Source organism: Halichoeres trimaculatus, unplaced genomic scaffold (assembly GCF_033239565.1).
Source record: "Halichoeres trimaculatus isolate MK-OKI-2021-1 unplaced genomic scaffold, fHalTri1.1 fHalTri1_scaffold_24, whole genome shotgun sequence".
Taxonomy (NCBI): Eukaryota; Metazoa; Chordata; class Actinopteri; order Labriformes; family Labridae; genus Halichoeres; species Halichoeres trimaculatus.
The window spans coordinates 9,569,538-9,590,500 of record NW_027437202.1 but is presented as its reverse complement, the minus strand read 5'-3'; the positions used below and the strand labels follow the sequence as shown (position 1 = coordinate 9,590,500).

Here is a 20,963-nt window from a genome sequence, read left to right as displayed (position 1 = left end):
AAAAGCACTGCAAGTTTTTTGAAACTTCAAATTTTTGCACATTTTTCTTGTTTCATTTATTAATTTTTTTGCACATTTCTGAAAAATTTGTGTCTTATTGAACTTTTGACACTAAACGTTTTACATTCTTTAAATGTTTTTCTTATGATTTTGCAAATTTAATAAAAATTCAAAACGAAGACACCACATTTACAATTTTATAAACACAAAAAACTTATTTTTTAGATAATTATTCAGTAGATTTTTACTTAGTTTAGAATTTACACTCTTTTTTTGTCTTTATTGTGAAGATAAAGTAGGTTTTGTGGCTCCTGAATGACTTTAATCCAGGTGAGCTGAGGCTGAATGGCTCTTTTGAAAGTGAAGGTTGCAGACCCCTGATCTAAGCTAACACCTCCGAGCCTGTGGTTCATCCTTTCAGTTACAGCGCCCCCTGCTGGGCACAGAACAGTCTCTAATGGCTTTAACCAGAACAGCACAAACAGGAAACAAAGCAAAAAGATAAAAGTGTTTGTTTTTAATCAGCACGTTGAGTCAAACAGCCTCAGCTCGTCATGAAGTTTAAAACATTTAATTAAAATAGTGAAATGCTGCAGACGCTTCGAGTATAAACAGTATAAATATCAGAGGTAACGACACACAGCGAGCAGGTAACAGTCCCAACAACGCAACAACAAACTGTACACGCAGCAACCGGTCTCCATGGAAACCAGGATGTGGTTTTTAAAGTCCTGATTGATCCTCTGCAGAGTCACAGGGTGAAATGTTTTAAGCCTGATCAGTTCAAGAGATCTCAGAGAGCGCCTCCTCGCTTCTGCTTCCTGATTGGCCAGACTGGTGGTCGCCCAGAGAGGCGGGGCTTTCAGAGACAGAGTGAGAAAAGTTTGATGACAGCGTCCCTGAGAGGGAGGAGAGGAAAGGTGTTAGAGTGAGCCCAGGTGAACCAATCAGAGTGTTTATAGGTCAGAGGACAGAGGTGAGAGTTACCTGGCGAAGGGGATGTAGGAGAGGCCGTACCTGATGAACACACACACACACCCGTGAGACACACACACCGGTGAGACACACACACCCGTGAGACACACACACAGGCTCATTTATTCTCTGATTGTGATTGGGTGTTTTTTTACCAGGTGAATGCCAGAAACTGCAGCACACAGAAGAGCAGAGCCAGGCCGTTGTTCTTCCACTGCGGAGAGAAACAGGATCAGACAAAGACCACACAACCAACGAAAACCTGCCTGAGCCCTCGGAGGGACGTCCTCACCCAGAACGCAGCACACAGCGTCAGCACCAGACACACCTGCAGAGACACAGCAGGAGGTCAGACACAGATCAGCGGTTTGGCCAGCAGGTGGCAGCAGGAGAACGTGAGAGATCATGAATCCTCACCAGCATGACGATGGTGGCGATGGCTCTCTCCTTAGCGCACATGTTCTTCACCTGCCTCAGCGGACCCACCAGGAACATGGTGCTGCACACAAACACACACATTCAGACACAGCACAGGCCCTGGGGGATGCTGGGAAATGTAGTTCCCCTTCAGACAAACAGGAAGTCAGTGAGAGCTGTTAGTACCTGCCCAGAGCGCAGAGATTTCCCACACTGTAGAGGACAGCGAACACAGCAAGACCAAAACCTGGTACCCACAGCAGACAGGTGCCCTGAGCAGAGACAGACAGGTTGTTACCATGGAGACAGCACAGTGTGTTACCATAGAGACTGAGAAAAAAAAAGAAGAAGGATGAACAGTAACCTTGGATACAGAGAGAGGCCGTCACTCGGCTGTTACCAAGGAAACAGAGGAGAGAAGAGAGAAGCAGTCACCATAGAAACGACAGTCAGACTGTTTCCATAGTAACGGAAAGTGGGGGGTCACACAGGCTCACCAGGATGGAGCAGAAAACGCCCAAAACGAAGCAGATGATGAAGCCCCTCATCCTCGCCCCCCAAGACAGGGTCGACGCCTGATTGGCTCTCTGCGAATGTGACATCATCACCATCATTAAACAAAGATAACTCAGTACAGTATGACATGAAACAGTTTCCCTTTAATGTGTCAGATTACTGTGACCTGAAGGAGCAGATTAGAAAAGATGAAGAGCAGCTTCTGAAGATGCTCACACCTGTTAGCACCAGGTGTGTTTTCAGGTGTGTTTGCGCTCTGAACGCAGTAAGAGCGGTCAGACAGAGGTTAGAGAGAGAAAACAGGAAAACTTTTGGGTTTTTCTCAAATAAAGTGACTAACTCTGACAGAGAGAGACGTAAGCTCTGACACACAGCGGCTAACAGCGGCTAACAGCGGCTAACAGCGGCTAACAGAGGCTAACAGCGGCTAACAGAGGCTAACAGCGGCTAACAGAGGCTAACAGCGGCTAACAGAGGCTAACAGCGGCTAACAACAACAACATTAGCAGGGAGATGCTAACAGCTGTTACCACAAGTATTCCGGGTGTGTCCGAGTTCCCGTCCTCCTCCCCGCTCAGAACCTTCTTCAGTTTATCCATCAGCTCCTTGGTTCCGGTCCAAAAACAGACAAAGTCCTCTGAGGCTGTCAGGAAGCTTCAGGTGTTTGTTTTCGGCAGGTGAAACAGGTTACGGAGAGGAGGAAGCGCATCAACAGGTGCAGCATTTCCGCCTGCAGTACCGACTCTGACCACTGTATGATCAAAGGGGGGCGCTGTTTCCCCAATGAAACTGGACGTGTATTTTAATCTAATTTCAAACATTTACCAACTTTAGCGATAAAAAAACAAACTTTTTTCAGTTAGTAGGATTTAATTATGAATAATTAAACCCTAATATTTTTAATTTCTGTTTTCCACATCGCCTTAGCTTCCTCAGAGTCTTCTAATCACATAAAACCATCGTTCCAGTATCTGAGCAAACTCACATTTTTTAAAGAATCAAGTCTTTTATTTTTCTGCCTTGTCTAAACTTTATTCTGAGCTTTGCTAAAACTGTAAAAACAGGTTCGTCAAATATAAGTCCCCACTCTGAGGCTCGTTACACACACAAATGAGGTTACTGTGGTTATACATTGGCCGTTTACACTCATACTTTAAAACATATTTACAGATTAAAGTGTGTTTTTTTAGATGAAATCCATTGGATCAGGTGTTTTCAGGTTAACTATCTCAGGTTTTGTTTTAGCACACTGTAGAAGTCTCTTGTTTAGTGTGATGTATCAGGTCTGAGGTATTTAGATGGTTCTGGTCCTGATGGTTTCAGGGGACTTTGACCCTGGTGGAGTTCCAGTACATGGGCTGTGGTATGGTCACCTGAACGTGGCAGGTAGGACACGACTGTTTCCTCCAAAACCACTCCTCTATGCACTGCAGACAGACAGGAGGAGAGTCAGGGAGGTGCAGCCGCTGCAGGGTTCAGGGTTCAGGTCAGGACCAGGCCTTTCCAGGTGGACTAGAAAGACCTGGTCCTGCCTCTGTGGTGTGCAGGTGTTGTGTTACCTCTTTGTGGAAGGTGTGTGTGCACTGCAGCTCCCTGGTGCCCCCGTTCCCTTTGTTCAGGTCATTGTGACAGATCAGACACACGCTGTAGGCGTCGCTCTGTAACAGAGGTCAGAGGTCACACACGGCGCTCCTCATGAACAACACGTCCAGCTCGGTCCACTCACCAGAGACATGACGTTTCGCCTCCTGAAGGCGCTGCGCCTCTCGGGCATCGTGACCTCAGGGATGGTGGGCGGGATGAGTGAGGGTCTCCGCTCTGACAGGGCGGGGGCCGCGACCTCCTGCGGTGAGGGGACGAAGCGTCTGGAGGAGGTGCGGCAGAGGAGGGCTCTGGCGGTCATGGGAGCCTGGGTGGAGGAGTGGAGGCGAGACAGCTGCATGGAGGACAGCGTGCTCTGCACAGAGAGAGAAACAGACGTTAACAGTTAACAGCTACAGACCACAGTCAGCGCTGACCTTTGACCTCTGTCTGAGCGCAGCGTTTCTGTCAGAGGTTTGATGAAAGAGGAGCACAGAGCTTCCAACAGCCCAGGCAAAAATAAACAAGACTGCACCTTTAAATCCTGATTAGCTGCGTGTGTCTCTAACACCCAACTGGACAAAAGGGCTTTGACCTGACTGAGCTCTAAGCCTGCGGCTAAAAACGGATCCTGAGCCGCTCTGGGAGCCGCTCGGTGAAGCCTGAGGTTCTGGCTCAGCCCGTGTGGTCGTGGTTTCTCTTACCGCACACGGTAACGACGCCCTGCGGTCAGTCCTCCTCCGCACCACGGGCTCCAGGCTGTTTCTGCTGTCACTCCTCGCTCCCTCCACCTCCCTGTCTCCTTCCTCTGCCTTCCCTGGCTGTGACCCTCTCCTGTACCTCTGCATCCAGGCGTTAAAAATCTTAGCATCCTCCTCTTCCTCTCCACTCTCCTCCTCTCCACTCTCCTCCTCCTCCTCCTCCTCCTCCTCTTCTTTCATGATGCTAGGCTCTTCAGAGTCCAGAAACACATCAGCTTCTTCAGCGTCTGGATCCATCGCAGGATGCAAATGTTTGTGGAGCTCCTGCTGAAGCTAACAGGAGGAGGTCCTCAGGTACAGCTCTGAGCTCTGAGTGCTGCAGTCCAGGTTCAGACAGACCTGAGCGAGGACGTGAGGAGGGAAAGGAGGATGGATGGATGAAGAAACGATGGATGGATGAATTTTCTGGGAAACAGATCCATAAATCCAGTCCTGACAGTCAGCACTTTTATACTCCTCCTCTTCCTCCTCCTCCTCCTCTTTCTCCTCCTGGCTGTCTTCTGCTGCTTTTTGCTTTCAGTGCAGCTTTCACCTGCAGCCTGTTAATCCATTTAGAGCAGGAGGAGGAGGAGGAGGAGGAGGAGGAGGAGGAGGAGGAGAGGGCTGGATTACTGTAACTGTGTCAGCAGCAGGTAACAGGTGCGAGGGAAGCCCAGCGTCACGTTGGTGGTTTAGCTAACAGCTAGATTAACTGATTACACGCCTGATTGATCTGATGGAGGAGTTATCGAGTGGCTAACTCACCGGTCTGTGACGCTATGACCACGAAAGATATTCACATTTATCCAAGTCACATTTTATCTAAATTTAGTTTATGTCAAAGTCTGGAGTAAACACAACATTTAATGCTAAACACTGTCCTCCTGTTTCCTGTTGAATTCTGTGGAGAGAGTCAGAGGAAGCTGATGGAGGGTGAATCCTGCAGAAATTAATTAAATAACATGAGGAATAAAGGTGTGAGATGGGCCCAGGTGCAGTTTCCTCATGTGTCCAGCTGAGGGCGCTCTGAGACTGCAGTAGGAGAGGCATGAGCTTTAAATGAAGAAGAATTAATTTAAAATCTCAGATAATAATCTTGTATAATGATACACATTCAAAATATTTATGTGTTATTAATCAAAGGAAAAAAAACTAAAACCTGACATTTAAAAAATAAAAAATAAAAATAAATAAATGTTTGGTTAAAACTTCTTTATGAGTCCAACCTGTTCACACATTTTACGCTCAGACACATGAAGGGTTAGCCCAGAGTCGTCTTCATTTCAGGTTTAAAAAAACACAGTTTCTGTTTCTCTTTCACACACACACACACACACACACACACACACACACACACACACACACACACACACACACACACCTCAGCCCCTGAAGCTATAATTGGCAACAATAGAAAGTACACTCAGGCTAATTAGCTGCTCCTTGACATAAACAGGAGACTAGGTGTGTGTGTGTGTGTGTGTGTGTGTGTGTGTGTGTGTGTGTGTGTGTGTGTGTGTGTGTGTGTGTGTGTGTGTGTGTGCAGCATCACTATGCTAATGAGCCGGCCTGCCTTGCCAAGCGGTTGACCCAGTTCCCAAAGGAAGTCCCCAAGGACCCTCCCACACACACATTCCTACACACACACACACACACACACACACACACACACACACACACACACACACACACACACACACACACACACACACACACACACACACACAGATAAAGCCTGATTTGTTTAGCGTCTGACTCTGATGGAGGTTGTTGAGCAAGAATGTTGGGACATTAAAAGATGAGCAGGCTGAGCGCCCCCTGCTGGACAGGACAAAGCTCCTGCTACAGTGGTCTGAAATCAGCTGATGTGTTCCTCCTCACCCTGTGTCCTCCTGCTCCTCCTGCTCCTCCTGCTCCTGGTCCAGGTGGGCTCACTGAGCAGGAAGAAACTCCGTCACCTTTTTCTGCTCTTCCTCCTTAATCCGATTATTCTCCCAGAGTCCGCGCCATCGCCTCCATCCAGCAGGAAACAGGAGCTGCTCCACCCCGAGGAGCAAGACGCTGAGCCAGGGAGCTGTCCCAGGGGCCACACACACACACACACACACACACACACACACACACACACACACACACACACACACACACACACACACAGATTTAAATGAAGTGTTAATCAGAGGATGAGGTGTCTCAGTTTGTTCGCTCTGTGTGTGTTTCATGTAGATTTATGTCAGATCCATGTAAACAGGTTACCCCTCAGGTCTCACACACACACACACACACACACACACACACACACACACACACACACACACACACACACACACACACACACACACACACACACACACTCACACACAGCTGTATAAATCAGTGTGTGAATAATCTTCCTCCTTTGAAGCAGATTCTGAATCAGAAATCCTCTCAGAGCCCAAAGACCTGGACTATCAGACTGGGGGTCTGGGTCTGGGTCTGTGTGAGTCCCTGGGGGGGCAGGGGGTGTGTTGGATAATGGATTCTCAGTGTCACGCTCACTGACTCCTCTCTTCATGATCGGCCCCTCAGCTCCTGTTTTACCCATTATCTCTGCGCCCTACAGGGGTCTACAGGGACCTGTGGGGGTCTCTGGGGGTCTCTGGGGGTCTGTGGAGGTCTAAGGGGTTTATGTATATGTGCTGTAGCCCTCAGCTCAGTCTAACAGGCTCATTTGCAGATCTGGATTCCTGGGGTCTAGCAGGGATCAGGAGTGAGACCGTGGTCCTGGAGGAGCCCCCCTCCCTCCCTGTGATTAAAGGGGGGCAGTAAATCTGGTCTTGGACTGTCAGGTTTCTCCTCCCGCGCTGTAGCCACAGAGGCTGATGGATGTCGGGGGGGTGGAGGAGCCCTGACACGCCGCGGCCTTCAGCTCAGGGACGCCGCGCTCCGCCCCACATCACAAACAGCCAGAGACCAGGGACCAGGGGATCCTCTGAGCCGCATCAGACCTGACGCGGATCAGATCCTGGATCCCTGACAGCAGCCTGGGACTGGGAGCGTCCTGCTGGTTTTACTGGTTTTACAGGAGAGTAATGACCTCCTCCTTCTGGTTCCAGACCCTCCCCTGCTCCTGGTCTGTGATTAACCCCTCGCTGCCCCGCCAGAGCCCTGACCCCGTGACCCCGAGCCAATCAGAGCGTCCGAGAGCGGCTGAGAGCGCCACGAGGACGGGACGACAGCTGATTTTTAACAACACTTCACCTGTTTCTGACTCCACACACACACACACACACACACACTCTGAACACACACACACACACACCTTAAGCTCATGTTCCCGCCCATCATCAGCGCCGGCCTTGACCCCGCCCACCCTCACCGCGCTCTGATCATGGGACCAATCACCTCGCTGACCTCGCCAACCACAGCTGTTACATGGCCCCGCCCACCTGTCACTCATCTCACACACACACACACACACACACACACACACACACACACACACACACTCTGTCATTGTAACATCAGTATGAGGGCGTCATGGCGTTGACCTTTGACCTCTGTCCATGTGGAACGATCACATGATGACGGCGCCGCAGCTCCAACACAAACATGTCATCCGTCTCTGACTCACTTCCTGTTCATGGACCTGGTCTTGGACCCTGTGCTGGACCCAGAGGGGGTCCGGATCCTTCCCTCCGCCCTGCTTTGATGGATCCGTCAGAGAGCGTGGACCCGGAGGACGGCGGCGCCTGAGCTGAATGATGAAGACGATTATGTTTGGAGGGTTTCACACGGCGAGCTGGATTCATGTCCAGCCTTAATGGCGCTCGTTTTCTGCCTTGTTCACTCCATTAGCGGCGAGCGGGGGGCCCGAGTGGCGGGCCCGCCGCTAATTACAGCATGAGGGATGACGGGAGAGGGCTCATTAGCGGCGGCGCGGGCTGAAACATACTGTCTCTCTCCTGGATAATGATGTTGGATCCATGGCGAGGGGAGAGCGCCGCTCGCCGCTTCATCAAACGTTTGAGTGTGAGGTTAACGCGCCTGTTGACTTCCTGTCTGTGAAACCGTCTCTGAATCAGACCGCCGCCGCCTCATTAACATCCAGACTGAGACGGCGTGGGGGGACACGGGACCCAGGGAGTCCAGGTCCTCCTGAGTCAGGATGTGGATCAGGATGTGGATCAGGATCAGGATGAGAATCAGGATGTGGATCAGGATCAGGATCAGGATCAGGATCAGGATCAGGATCAGAATGAGAATCAGGATGTGGATCAGGATGTGGATCAGGATGTGGATCAGGATCAGGATCAGGATCAGGATCAGGATCAGGATCAGAATGAGAATCAGGATGTGGATCAGGATGTGGATCAGGATGTGGATCAGGATCAGGATCAGGATCTGGATGAGAATCAGGATGTGGATCAGGATGTGGATCAGGATCAGGATGAGAATCAGGATGTGGATCAGGATGTGGATCAGGATGTGGATCAGGATCAGGATGAGAATCAGGATGTGGATCAGGATGTGGATCAGGATGTGGATCAGGATGTGGAAAAGGATGTGGATCAGGATCAGGATGTGGATCAGAATCAGGTTTAGGATCAGGATGAGAATCAGGATGTGGATCAGGATCAGGATGAGAATCAGGATGTGGATCAGGATGTGGATCAGGATGTGGATCAGGATGTGGATCAGGATCAGGATGAGAAAAGGATGTGGCTCAGGACTTCTCTCAGGAGGAGGGTCAGGAGCTGTGATGTCACTTTTGGCGTGATGAGGTCAGGCCGACCTCAGGAGGTCTCAGACGAACTGGTTCCCACGGCGAGGACGAACCCAGAGCTGGTCTCACGGCGCTGTCTGCGGCGCTGTCTGTGGCGCTGTCTGCGGCGTGCGGCGTGCAGACTTCAGAGCAGACAGGAAACAGGTCTGACGAGCTAAGTGAGTTTGTCTCCTCCCGTTGGCTCAGACAGGACGCTCATTCACGGCTCGCCTCCTCCCTCTGAGTCTGAGCGCGCTCAGTGGACACGGTGTGCTCAGAGGAGGCGGCGTGCTCAGAGGAGGCTCTAACTCAATCACTGTGTGTGTCTGCAGACTGATTTCATCAGACAGGCCTGACACGGCTCAGCTTTCTCAGCGCTGCGTGTTTTCACGGCCGGGGTCAAAGGTCAGCGACCTGAAGAGCGGGGAGGGGAGGGGGGAGGTTAGAGCGTGTAACAGCCGTGATTAGCGTCTGCAGGAACACCTGCTCGCTGCCGTGGGACGGACTGAGGGTCCAAGGAGGTGATGGATGTCAAACTTTCTAAGACGTGTTTCTGTTTTTAGAGACGTTAACAGCTGTGCTCCTGTCCTCTGTCTGCAAAGCATGCTGGGAAATCCACCTCAGACATCGGACGCTGCCTGCTGATCTGAACGCCACTTCCTCTGTTTCCACTGGAGGAGCTTTGTGTTTGCATATTGAGAGCGTTTCCTCAGACGGCGCCGTAACCCTGAGCCGTCCTCCTCCTCCTCCTCCTCCTCCTCCTCCTCCTCCTCCTCCTCCTCCTCCTCCTCCTCCTCCTCCTCCTCCTCAGCTCCTGGCTCACAGAATCCCAGATCGCTCCTCAGGGCTCCTCTTATTGGATGTGTCTGATTTTTCAGGTCCACATCACACCGTCAGAGCCGCCCTGAACCCCCTCAGCACCCATCACTGTCACGCCCTGCACCTGCAGTGCTCTGAGCCGCCTTCAGGGGGCGCTGTGGGCTCACACAGGCTGTGCGTCCTGACAGAGAGCATTTACACTTTAATGAGCAGCCTGATAATTAAATGTGTCCCTCTTTTTAAACAGATTATAAAATAATGAGTCACGCTGTTGGTTTGCAGGGTTGGAGCTCCCCTCTGGATTCACACACACACACACACACACACACACACACACACACACACACACACACACACACACACACACACACACACACACACACACACACACACACAGGATGGATTTACAGTGGCGTGGAGCTGCAGTGACTTTAACGAGTCTGTAACTGGAGACGATGTGATGAAGCTCTGAGCGTTAAACTCTGAATAAAAGGAGGAAAATGCAGCTTTGGTTTCTGCGCCGTGACGAGGTGAAGACAGGCTCACGTGTCCACGCCGAGGAGGACCAGGACAGGATCAGAGGACGTCTACGGGAGCCCTGAGGGTCCAAACCCTGATGAGCTCCCTCAGATATTAAAGGAGCTGTTTGACGGAGGTTTTCTGCAGCGTGACGATCGATGCTGACCCTCTCTGCCAGGAGATACTTAAGAAACTCGATCCCCATCAGCCTCCTCCCTCATCGGATCGGCCTCCGTCAGGGCAGGGGCCACCGCAGCGGCCAATCAATCGAGCCCCTTTCAGCTCCGATGATCAGAAATCCAATCAGAGCTCTGGATGTTAATTGATCTGAGCTCAGGGGCCGAGGACGCCGCCTGTTTGGAGCAGATAGATGAATCCAGAGTCTGTGTGGGGGGACGGAGCGGCCTGATGGAGCAGCCTGCAGGGGGCGCTCTCCTCTGACCACAGCCAGCATTTCATAAAAACAGAAAAAGAAAACCTGTCACTCACCAAAGGCTCTCCTCCATCCTTTCCTCCTCCATCCTTTCCTCCTCCATCCTTTCCTCCTCCAGGTCAAACATCTGAAAGAGAAGAAGCAACAATGTTCAAAAACAGCAACTCCCATGATCCCTCAGTTCTCTGTGATGTCATCAAACCACATCCTGTTACTGTTTTGATGGAGTGACCTCTCAGAGTGTTTCACTTCATTTCAAGTGTTTGTCTGTGTGTGTGTGAGTGTGTATGAAGTGTATGAGGTAGGTGTGTGTGTGTGTGTGTGTGTGTGTGTGTGTGTGTGTGTGTGTATGTTTGGCCTGGCATTTACAGGCTGATGTAAAGGTTGATACCTCCACGCTCCTCGCTCTGACTGAATCGTGTTGAGCTGCGTTGATGCCGGGGGCCACATCCTCCCCCCTCCTCCCTTCTCCTCCCCCCTCCTCCCCCCTTGGTGTGTTAGAACCCCCCCCCCCCTCAGTTTCATAATGACTCCCCCTCCTCGTCCCCTCCACTTTACAGCACGAGACGTTAATATCAGCAGATCTCAGATTGTGCCATTTAGTTTTAGATTTAGAGACGTGAGGAGGAGGAGGAGGAGGAGGAGGAGGAGGAGGAGGAAGGGGGAGGAGGGGTGAGGCAGGAGTCTGCAGCGGCGGTGGCGGTGGCGTCCTGGTTTATCCCGGTAAACGCTCTGCAGCCATTCAGAGCCATTATCAGGGCTTGTTGATGATCTTTGCAGGTAAGCAGCTCCTGTTAGAGAGAGCTTCACTCAGAGCACCTCCCCCCTCCTCCCCCGCCTCCCCCTCTCGTAATGGATGGCGGCGGCGAGGGGCCTGCATGCAGGAAAGGTTTAATTAAATCATAGTCCAATCATAATCCATGTTGTTAATTAAACTGGATAATTTATAAGCACAAAAGAGGATATTTATTAGCCGCGGCGAGCCGGTGGCAGAGCAGGAGCGTGCACGGGGAGCGTGCACGGACACTTACACTCGCACCCCCCCTCGCCCCCTCCCTGCCTCACAACCTTTTACTATTGATGCCCCCGCATGATTGATAATGAGACAGAGAGCGCTGTACTATTTGTCTAATGGCCGTGCAATTAAAGGCCTTGTAAATGACCCATGCCTCATTTGGTCCTAATCTATGGAGCTTTGATTGAATTTGTCAGCGCTAATTGAAAAATACTGCTATTTAATGTCTGCATCGCAGCCCCACACCACGCTCCTTTAATGAGATGGTGTCCCAGTGACCCTGAGGAGGAGCAGGGGGGTCTGCTCCTCACCTTGACTGAGCCTGAGAGGAGGTCCACAGGGACGGGACGGAGGTCAGAGGTCAGCCGCTGCTCTGATCACCGTCAGTCCATGAGCTGAGGAGGAGGTCGTTATGACAGGCTGGACGCCGCATCACCAAACACTGAGACCTCCTCAGACCTCCTCAGACCTCCTCAGACCTCCTCAGACCTCCTCAGACCTCCTCCTGAGTCACAGAAACACGAGGCCCAGCAGAGAGACGTGAATCACGCTCCTCAGAGGATCCATCAGAGCAGACTCTGCAGGATCTGGTCCTGCTCAGACCTGAACACTGAGCTTCAGGCAACCTCTGACTGTGTCACACACACACACACACACACACACACACACACACACACACACACACTCTGATTATTTACTGAGTATATACAGCTTATTATTTACGATGATGTGTTTTCTCATTCTTAAACGGCCTCTGGTCCCAATTTGTATAATTGGCATCCATCCAGAGCACCAAAGGCGAGCTGTCACGTTCCCCCAACCGACCAATCAGAGGCCGCAGCGCGGACAGGGGGAGGAGCTCTCCAGGAGAAGCCAGCGCAATTAAACGGAGGGGAGCGCAATTTAAATCCCAAACATCTGGAGAGGCGCGAGGCGCAGGAAACACACACCTCCTCACACACTGCGGACACACACACACACACACACACTCTCAGCCTCACACACAGTGTCAGCGGGAAGGAGCAGTGTCCACTGCAGAGCTGTGTCTCCGTCAGGCTGAGTGTGTCCTGCGTGCGCGGAGCTCAGAGTCTGTTTCTGTGGAAATCTGAGGAAGGAGAACTTTTCCTCTTTCTCTCCTCTCTTTCTCTCCTCTCTTCCTCTCCTCTTTCTCCTCCCCCTGTCTCCCCTCCTCGCCCTCTCTGCTGCGCGCTGCTCGGATGGAAAGGTTGGATCTGCTCGGATTATCTCCGCTGTGATCTCTGTGTCTCAGGCGGCTCCTCGGGGTCTGCGCTGCCTCTCTGCCGCACTCCGCGCCTCCTGCTCGGGTCTCCTCGGCGCACCTCCTCCTCGGGTGTCCTCCTGGTGCAGCGGCCGTTCCTATGAGCGCAGCGTTCAGCCCGTCCTTCATGGTGATGCAGCGGCCACTCGGAAGCTCCACCGCCTTCAGCATCGACTCTCTGATCGGGGGCCCCCCGCAGCCCAGCCCGGGACACTTCGTCTACACCGGGTACCCCATGTTCATGCCGTACCGCTCCGTGGTGCTGCAGCCTCCACCCCCTCCACCCCCGGCCCTGCAGCAGGCTCTCCCCGCCGGACACCACGCGCACCCGCAGATCCCGAGCCTGCAGAGCGGCTTCTGCTCCAGCCTGGCGCAGGGCCTGACCCAGGGCATGGCGCTCACCTCCACGCTCATGGCATCGCTCCCCGGAGGGTTCTCCCCGTCCCAGCAGCACCAGGAGGCGGCCCGGAAGTTCGGCTCCCAGGCTCTGCACGCGGTCTTTGACAAAACTCAGGACCTGAGGCTGGACGAGGACGGGAAAGGCTTCCTGCAGGGGAAGGAGTCCGCGGGGCTGCAGGCTTTCCACGACACGGACACATCGGTGCAAACGTCCACAGGTAGGAGAGTCACTCAGGAGTGGTCCGGGTCCGGGGACCGTACGGCGCGTTTAGACCGGATCAACCAGAGCCAAAAACCGTAAACCATCCAGGCTCTTTAAAAATTTAAACACGGATCAGAGTTTCCTCCAAATTATTCTAAATGTTCCCGAGAGAAAAATCTGCTTCATGTTTTTAGGAAAATGTTTTAAATCCTGTTTTAATTCTCAGAGGCCTCAGAGCGCGCGCTTTATTCCTCTTTTTATTTTATTCTCCAGCTGAAACACACACACACACACACACACACACACACACACTCACACAGATGAGTGTGAGGCTCAGGGTGAAAAGTTAGAGCTGGAGAATTAAAGTTATTTTTCATTCAGACTCTGAGACATAAAAACATTAATTAGGAAATAAAATCTGTTTGAAAAGAAGCTTAAAATGAAAATAAAAACAAAGTTCACTCAGGATTTTTCTCTCCTTGATGTTTGTTTTTTGATAAATTTAGAAAGTGAAGTAAAATTAATCTGAGGCCTCACTGTCACAGTCCTGGAGTTTAAAAATTTCTGAGCTGCAGCTTCACTCTCATCTTTTTTCTTTTGTTGACGTTAAAAATCTTTATTCCTGAGTCAGACTCAGCGGACAGAGCTTCCTCTGCACCGTCTTTATTTGTTTCCGTTATCTCAGGTGGACTTTGACGTGTTTCTGGCCGCTGTGGTTCCGTTTCTCACGCGGACAGACTCGGTCTGAGCGGCCCGCGCGGACACACTCCGTGCGTAATTACGCGTGAAAAATAAAATCCCTGCAGAGCGCGTGCTCCCCACGCGGATCCAAACACTGATCTGATGATGGATATTGACACGGGACAGGACCACGACCCCCCCACGTCCACGACCCCAGCCCCCCTAAAACCCCCTCCCTGTAATTCACACCCACAGAGATGATTATTCTGACGGAAGAAACGGTTCAGCTCAGACTCTCAGCAGGGTTAAAAAAATATGAATTTACTCTCAGAGTTTATTTTTTATTTAACAGATTTTAAAATGTTAATTTAATTTTAAAGTGTTTTCTATTCTTCTGGAAAAAATCAACAGATTATAAAATGTTTTAAAGATTATTTCATATTTAGTTTGTGTCGTCTGATTGGGCGTGAATCTGATTTCAACGAAACATTTTATTTACAAAATTCGTCTGATTAAAAAAAAATCATTAACAACAACGAATTAAATAATAACAATTAATAATATTATAATTATAATTATTATAATTAAGTCGTTTGACAAAAATGATTTAAAGAAATTCATAATTTAAAGTGAAGCTTCGGATTTTTTTTCAAAGACATAATTTAAAATTTTAGAGTTTGAGATTTTATCTTTTTAATTTTCTGTTTTAATTAATTCGTTTTAAGTGATGAAGGTTTTAGTGACGGCCTCTCCTCCTCCTCCTCCTCCTCACAGGCAGAGCTCACAGTAAAGACGACCAGAAGGAGGAGGACTGCGCCCGGAAGGAGGAGAGCTTCATGGACAGTGACCTGGACTACAGCTCGGATGATAACCTCACCTCCATGTGTCACAAGGAGGACGGGGACGGCGGAGGGCTGGAGGACGGCCCGCACGTGCACGGCTCCGGTGGCGGAGGCTCCGGGTCTGGAGGAGGAGGTGGAGGAGGAGGTGGGAAGAACCGGCGGAGGAGGACAGCGTTCACCAGCGAGCAGCTCCTGGAGCTGGAGAAGGAGTTCCACTGTAAGAAGTACCTGTCCCTCACCGAGCGCTCACAGATCGCGCATGCGCTGAAGCTGAGCGAGGTGCAGGTGAAGATCTGGTTCCAGAACCGGCGCGCCAAGTGGAAACGGGTCAAGGCCGGAAACGTCAACAACAAGTCCGGAGAGCCGTCCCGGAACCCCAAGATCGTGGTTCCCATCCCGGTGCACGTCAGCCGCTTCGCCATCCGGAGTCAGCACCAGCAGATGGAGCAGGCCAGACCGTGAGGGGGACGGGGGTCCGGACTGAGGGGGACCAGGAGCTCGGGCTGAGCGGTTTTCACATGTCTCTGATTTGATCTTTATTTATCTGAACAGAATAAAATGTGCCGCAGGACGCGCTCAGAGAAACCCGCTTCTCTGCTCAGGTCCAGAAACTCACCCGGTCCTCAGCCTGTAGTCCCGAACCAGGTCTCTGAATTTAACCCAAACCTCCAGAGCCAAAGTCTGAGTGTCAGAGGAGAGGTCTGGATCTCAGACACAGCTCGGGTAAATATCTGAGCCACATTTCATTTAGGATCAAACACGAACTGACCCGCTCCTGCCCGCCGAGGAAACAGAACCTGGATTAAATTATGTTAAAAATAAAATGTGAATTATCTGATATTTATTCAGCTGATGGAAACATTAATGTCAGACATGTGAATTAATATTTGGTTTTTCTGTTGGAGGCCGTTTGAGGAGCTGAGGCCGAGTTTCTCTCGTTTTAAATCACGGATTAAAAAAATATCAGCGCAGAAAAAAAGTGAGATTTTTAAATTCAACAAATGTTAAAATCATGGTTTAAACCTTCAGCACGAGCCCCGGCCTCAGCGGAAGCTCCCCTGCAGCGTCCGAACCGAACCGAACCAGAAGCCGCGCAATGACGCGCCGCTGAGGAGGAGGAGGAGGATGAAGACAGACTGACGTGTTCTCCTCCTCCTCGTGTAAATACTCCCACGGGACCAAACTGAGGACATGACGTGGACACTTACACAGAGTCATGATGGGAACATTTGGAGGTGTGTGTGTGTGTGTGTGTGAGTGTGTGAGACCTCTCCGTGGACCGAACCGTCCTCTCGGCCCGCTCGGACCGGACTCTGATCGTTTATTTATAGAAACTTGTGCAGATGTGACAAACATTCCCTGACGCGTGGAGTCAAAGATTTAAAGTGTGAATTAAAGATGAACAGCTGCTCTGTCTCAGTCCCTGCTCCTTTCTCTGTCTCTGCACTCACTGCGCGTGCGTCGTTTCCACGCTCACGGAGCAGAAACACACACACACAGCTGAGTCCACGCTGAGGCCTCAAACACCAACACCCTGACTGTTAATCTGACACATTAATCCAGATTAATCACGAGACCAAACAAAAACACATCCACATACCTGCTCCGCTCTTCTTCTGTGACGCCACGTGACTCCACGTGACTCCAGGTGTGACCAGGTGTGAGGTGCTGCCCCCTCTGGCCTGGACATGACAATTCATCACTCACTGTTTTTTTAATATTCATTCAAACAAACATTTTTCTCTTTTCTTTTTCTTACCTGTGCTCCTCCTGTACAGGTGAAGTCAATCAGCCAATCAGCAGCCTCTGTGAGCTCTGCGGCTGATCACCTGACTACAGGTGAAGGAGGTGCTCAGGTTCCTCCTGAAACCAGATTAAAGGTTTACAGGTGGACTCATACCTGCACTGATGTCACACAGAAAGTTCTGGATCAGGTTTTTCTCTCCTCAGGTAACTAAAGGTGCAGTTCACCGTTTTTTACCCTTTAACCCAGTGACAGGTGATCACAGGTGAGTTCACGTCTGACGCTCCCCAGACAGACAGTCCGTCACACACACAGGGACACAAGTCCAAACATCACACACACACACACACACACACACACACACACACCGTGTTCACGGTGTGTGTGTGTTGTGTTTGTGTGTGTGTGTGTGTGACTCTAATGAATATTTTTGCAAATTGTAATCAACTGGGGCCGTCACGGTCGGCTGATAAATGAGGCCCGGGGGGATCAGCCCCAGCATCGGCTCTTCACTGCAGCCTCCCTCCTCCCCCTGCTCCCTCTCCTCCTCCCCCTCCTCCTCTCCTCCCTCTCCTCCTTCTCCCCCTGCTCCCTAAATTAACAGCAACCTGCTCAGGCCTCAGATGAACTCCTGCTGATTAATCCTGACGGAGAAACACCGAGCTGCTGCTGCTGCTGCCAGGACGCTTCCTCTGAGGGTCTGCTTCCTGCTGAGAGAGGGGCGGGGCCTGGAAGAGAGCGAGCACCAATAAAACACAACAACAACAACAACAACAACAACAACAACAACAACAACAAACTCTAACACTGACCGTAAACTCAGCGTCGGCTCCTCTGCAGCTTCAAACTCAAACCTTTGTGGAGGCTGAAGCTGAGCCATCTGTTGCCTCTGGACTCTTTGTCACACACACACACACACACACACACACACACACACACACACACACACACACACACACACACACACACACACACACACACACACACACACACACACACACACACACACAAATTCCTGTTAAACACTCAGAGGGATTAGCAGGGTATTATCCAATTACAGACAACAGCAAACACCACCCTGACACACACACTCTCACACTCTCTCCTCAGCGAACAGAATCAGACGTGAGGATCCAGAGGGAGTGTGTGTGTGTGTGTGTGTGTGTGTGTGTGTGTGTGTGTGTGTAAACAGATGATCAGGACGTGCTCTGTGCTGTAGTAAGAAGCATTATTCTGGTCTTTATTGAAAAGAGACACGTTACAGTAGAAGACTCTGTATGAAGAAAAATTTAACATCAGTCTGTACAGCTGACAGAAATCAACAACAACAACAATAAACAACAACAACAACAAGAACAATAATAATAATAATTATAATAATAATAATAATTAGAGGAACAATGACGTAAAAACAAGGAGGCGTCTGGAGGAGAGCAGTGAGGAAAGGAGAATATACAAAAAGAGGATTCAAAGGGGCGGAGTCAGTCTCAGGTCTTTATAAATAATATGGAGTCAGCCCTGGTGGGCGGAGCTTAAGGGGAGAGGAGGTCACCTAAAGCAAAGGATGAGCACGCACAGGTGTTGTAGTTTGTGTCTATGTACAGGTGAGGAGGTGCTGACACAGAGAGGAGGAGACCTGACGGAGGTCTGCACCAGCTCCTCCTGCTTCAGTCAGCTGACACACACCTGCAGGAGGAGCTGGTGAAGACACAGGTCCAGACTTCAGGGGGTCCCTCACAGTCCAGGAGACCCACCAGAAACCCATCAGTAAAAACTAACCTGAAGAAACGCAGCAGAGGAAGAGTGGGCGGAGCTAATGAACACGGACGGACGGAGACAGAGAGGGGGCGGGGTCTGAAACGCTCCCTCCAAATATCAGCACACAGACCCTGAGCAGCTGGGACCAGGACTCACAGATCCAGAGTCCAGGTTCAGTCAGAGACGGTTAGAGAGCCGCTACACCCTGCATCCATCAGCTGCTGATCAGCTGTGATTGGCTGAGTGATCAGCTGTTTGATCAGCTGAGTGATCAGCTGTGTGATCAGCTGACAGGAAGAGCTCAGAGGGAGTGTGTAAACCGGTGTCAGCAGATATGATCCTAGTTCAGACTCTGATGATCCTCGTGGTCTTGTCTGACCCAGCAGGTGTGTCCCCGTCAGGTGGATCAGGATCAGGGTTTAGTGCACTCTGTCATAAATAAAGGAGGTCTTGGACCCGTCCTGCTGGACCAGTCAGATCCTAAAAACATTAAAAACACAAGTTTGGGTCAAAGCCTCAGCTCTCTGCTGTCGGGACGCCATCTTTGAGATGGCGGCGGGGAAACGGAGGCGTGGCTAAAAATGGACGCAAAGGCAAACAACTTTTAAAGAGTGGACAGGTTTTCTCTAAGCCGCCTACAGACGGAGCGACGGACGGACGGACGGACGGAGCGATGGACGGACGGAGGGACAGTGAGCGATGACGTCATGAATATTGCTCAGATACACGACGGGTCGAGAGCAACTCCTCAACCTCTGCAGCAACTTTATCGATCTGAGGACGGAGACGGACACAGGAGGAGGAGCAGATCCTGCTCCTCCTCCTCTCAGGTGACACAGGTAGCTCTGTTACTATGACGACGCCTGGATTCACCTGCTACCTCTCTGAACCAGAACACACGTCACAAGATTTCACTTCCTGTCAGTCTGAAGAAGCCCTTCTTTATGATTCGCTGAGCTGGTCGGGGAGACCGTCTGATTGGTCGAGACAAACAAACACAAAACACATTCACCACAAGGGAGAGAGTTCACAGACGGGTCAGTCTGACTCCAACACTCCAACACGTTCATCCAGGCTTTATTTCCACAGACAGACAGACAGACAGACAGACAGACAGACAGGCAGACAGACAGACAGACAGACAGACAGACAGACAGACAGACAGACAGACAGGGACACAGACTGTCTGTGGTCAGCGGCTCCTGATTGGTCGAGCTGACTGCAGACTGATGAAGAAACACCTGAAGAAGAAGAAGAATAAGTTTCCCTTTGAGCTCCTGTTTCTCCTCAGCTGCTCCTGGTTTTTCACAATGAACACAACAAAGACCTCCCTGCAGGGGCGCTCTGAGCCACTGGACCAGGACGGGACCAGGGACCAGTGGGGGACTGTCTCTGGTCCCTGACCCTGACAGAGCTCCTGTACACACTGAGACTTTAAAACCCACAGACTCTGGACCCTGTCCCCATGTGGACCCGTCAGGACTGGTCCCGCTCTTGGACCTGGTCCAGAGAGAGTCTGAGATCAGAGAGTGTGTGAAACATGCGACCTCTCACTCTGTCACTCCGCCCTCAGCTGGTCTCACACAGTTTCACATGACATCACACAGAGTTCATCCAATGACACGTCAGGGAGGGAGGGGCTAAAACACAGACGCTGAGGGGGCGGGGCCTCCACCAGGACAGGGAGGATGATGATGATGATGATGATGATGATGATGAAGTTCAGTTCGAGTGGAGCTCCGCCCTGACAGCTCCTCAGTTTGTGATATGTTTACAGAGACGGAGGATCCTGATTGGCTGTCGGCTGATGATGCGGTGAGTCTGAACAGGAAATGGTCTCATAGTGTTTGCTCTGTGTGATGAGGTATGGCGTCAGTCGTGGGATGATTTCCCATGATGCTCTCTGCTTCTCCCAGACTGACCTGTGCTCAGGTCAGCGGCGGCTGTAGGATGAGGTGGGCGGGGCTTAGAGTCAGGTAGTGGTTCCCTCAGTGAGCGGTCAGTGTTCTCGTGTGTTTATTCTACAGAGTCACATGATCATGTGTGTCATATGAGCGCGGCGCTCCCGGCGCTGCTGCAGCTGTTGTTGCGGTTGGTGTTGCGGCGGGACAGGTTGGGCGTGGCCATGAGCGGGTAGCGCTCGTCGGGGCAGCCGTACTGAGCCAGCGTGTCCACACACTCCTGGCTGTTAGCCTGACGGGCGTACGCCATGGCGCTGTTCCCGTGGGCGTCCCTCGCCATCAGGTCCACGCCGTACTGAAAGAGACAGAGAGGGAAACAGTCAGAGGCGCCACTTCCT

At 51.1% G+C, this 20,963-nt stretch overlaps 4 protein-coding genes across 13 annotated transcripts in view; 1 reads left to right on the top strand and 3 right to left on the bottom strand.

The window, feature by feature from the left end:
• Nucleotides 1-521: 521 nt before the first annotated feature.
• On the bottom strand, nucleotides 522-2,579 carry sft2d2b (SFT2 domain containing 2b). 2 transcript variants are annotated; one of them, XM_074664491.1, is made up of 8 exons: nucleotides 2,430-2,545; nucleotides 1,890-1,979; nucleotides 1,579-1,664; nucleotides 1,393-1,474; nucleotides 1,268-1,303; nucleotides 1,131-1,189; nucleotides 988-1,017; nucleotides 522-899 (listed from the first exon to the last, which is right to left on the bottom strand). In XM_074664491.1, exons 1-8 carry the CDS (start codon nucleotides 2,505-2,507, stop codon nucleotides 863-865), a joined length of 498 nt encoding a protein of 165 aa, XP_074520592.1. In that variant the 5' UTR covers nucleotides 2,508-2,545; the 3' UTR covers nucleotides 522-862. The 2 variants fall into 2 exon arrangements, with proteins under 2 accessions (XP_074520592.1, XP_074520593.1); XM_074664492.1 differs by having other exon boundaries at nucleotides 532-899; nucleotides 2,439-2,579.
• A 619-nt stretch (nucleotides 2,580-3,198) lies between these two features.
• LOC141785881 (uncharacterized) lies at nucleotides 3,199-17,027 on the bottom strand. 5 transcript variants are annotated; one of them, XM_074664480.1, is made up of 8 exons: nucleotides 16,922-17,027; nucleotides 16,763-16,844; nucleotides 10,801-10,871; nucleotides 6,111-6,303; nucleotides 4,194-4,655; nucleotides 3,635-3,865; nucleotides 3,468-3,566; nucleotides 3,199-3,335 (listed from the first exon to the last, which is right to left on the bottom strand). In XM_074664480.1, the coding sequence occupies exons 5-8, from the start codon at nucleotides 4,485-4,487 to the stop codon at nucleotides 3,228-3,230; spliced, it is 732 nt and encodes a 243-aa protein (XP_074520581.1). In that variant the 5' UTR covers nucleotides 4,488-4,655; nucleotides 6,111-6,303; nucleotides 10,801-10,871; nucleotides 16,763-16,844; nucleotides 16,922-17,027; the 3' UTR covers nucleotides 3,199-3,227. The 5 variants fall into 5 exon arrangements, with proteins under 5 accessions (XP_074520581.1, XP_074520582.1, XP_074520579.1 ...); XM_074664481.1 differs by lacking the exon at nucleotides 10,801-10,871; XM_074664478.1 differs by lacking the exons at nucleotides 16,763-16,844; nucleotides 16,922-17,027 and adding an exon at nucleotides 11,136-11,214.
• gbx2 (gastrulation brain homeobox 2) lies at nucleotides 12,688-16,546 on the top strand. Its single transcript, XM_074664471.1, has 2 exons — nucleotides 12,688-13,655; nucleotides 15,095-16,546. The coding sequence occupies exons 1-2, from the start codon at nucleotides 13,139-13,141 to the stop codon at nucleotides 15,622-15,624; spliced, it is 1,047 nt and encodes a 348-aa protein (XP_074520572.1). The 5' UTR covers nucleotides 12,688-13,138; the 3' UTR covers nucleotides 15,625-16,546.
• Nucleotides 17,028-18,131: 1,104 nt separating the features above from the next.
• Nucleotides 18,132-20,963, bottom strand: part of agap1 (ArfGAP with GTPase domain, ankyrin repeat and PH domain 1) — a 59,455-nt gene continuing 56,623 nt past the window's right edge. For 3 of the 5 annotated variants that reach the window (XM_074664388.1, XM_074664389.1, XM_074664390.1), the window contains one exon: nucleotides 18,132-20,920. In XM_074664388.1, coding sequence (XP_074520489.1) covers nucleotides 20,711-20,920 — 210 coding nt within the window. In that variant the 3' untranslated portion in view covers nucleotides 18,132-20,710. The remainder of the gene's footprint in view (nucleotides 20,921-20,963) is intronic. The other 2 variants (XM_074664391.1, XM_074664392.1) reach the window with 1 other exon arrangement.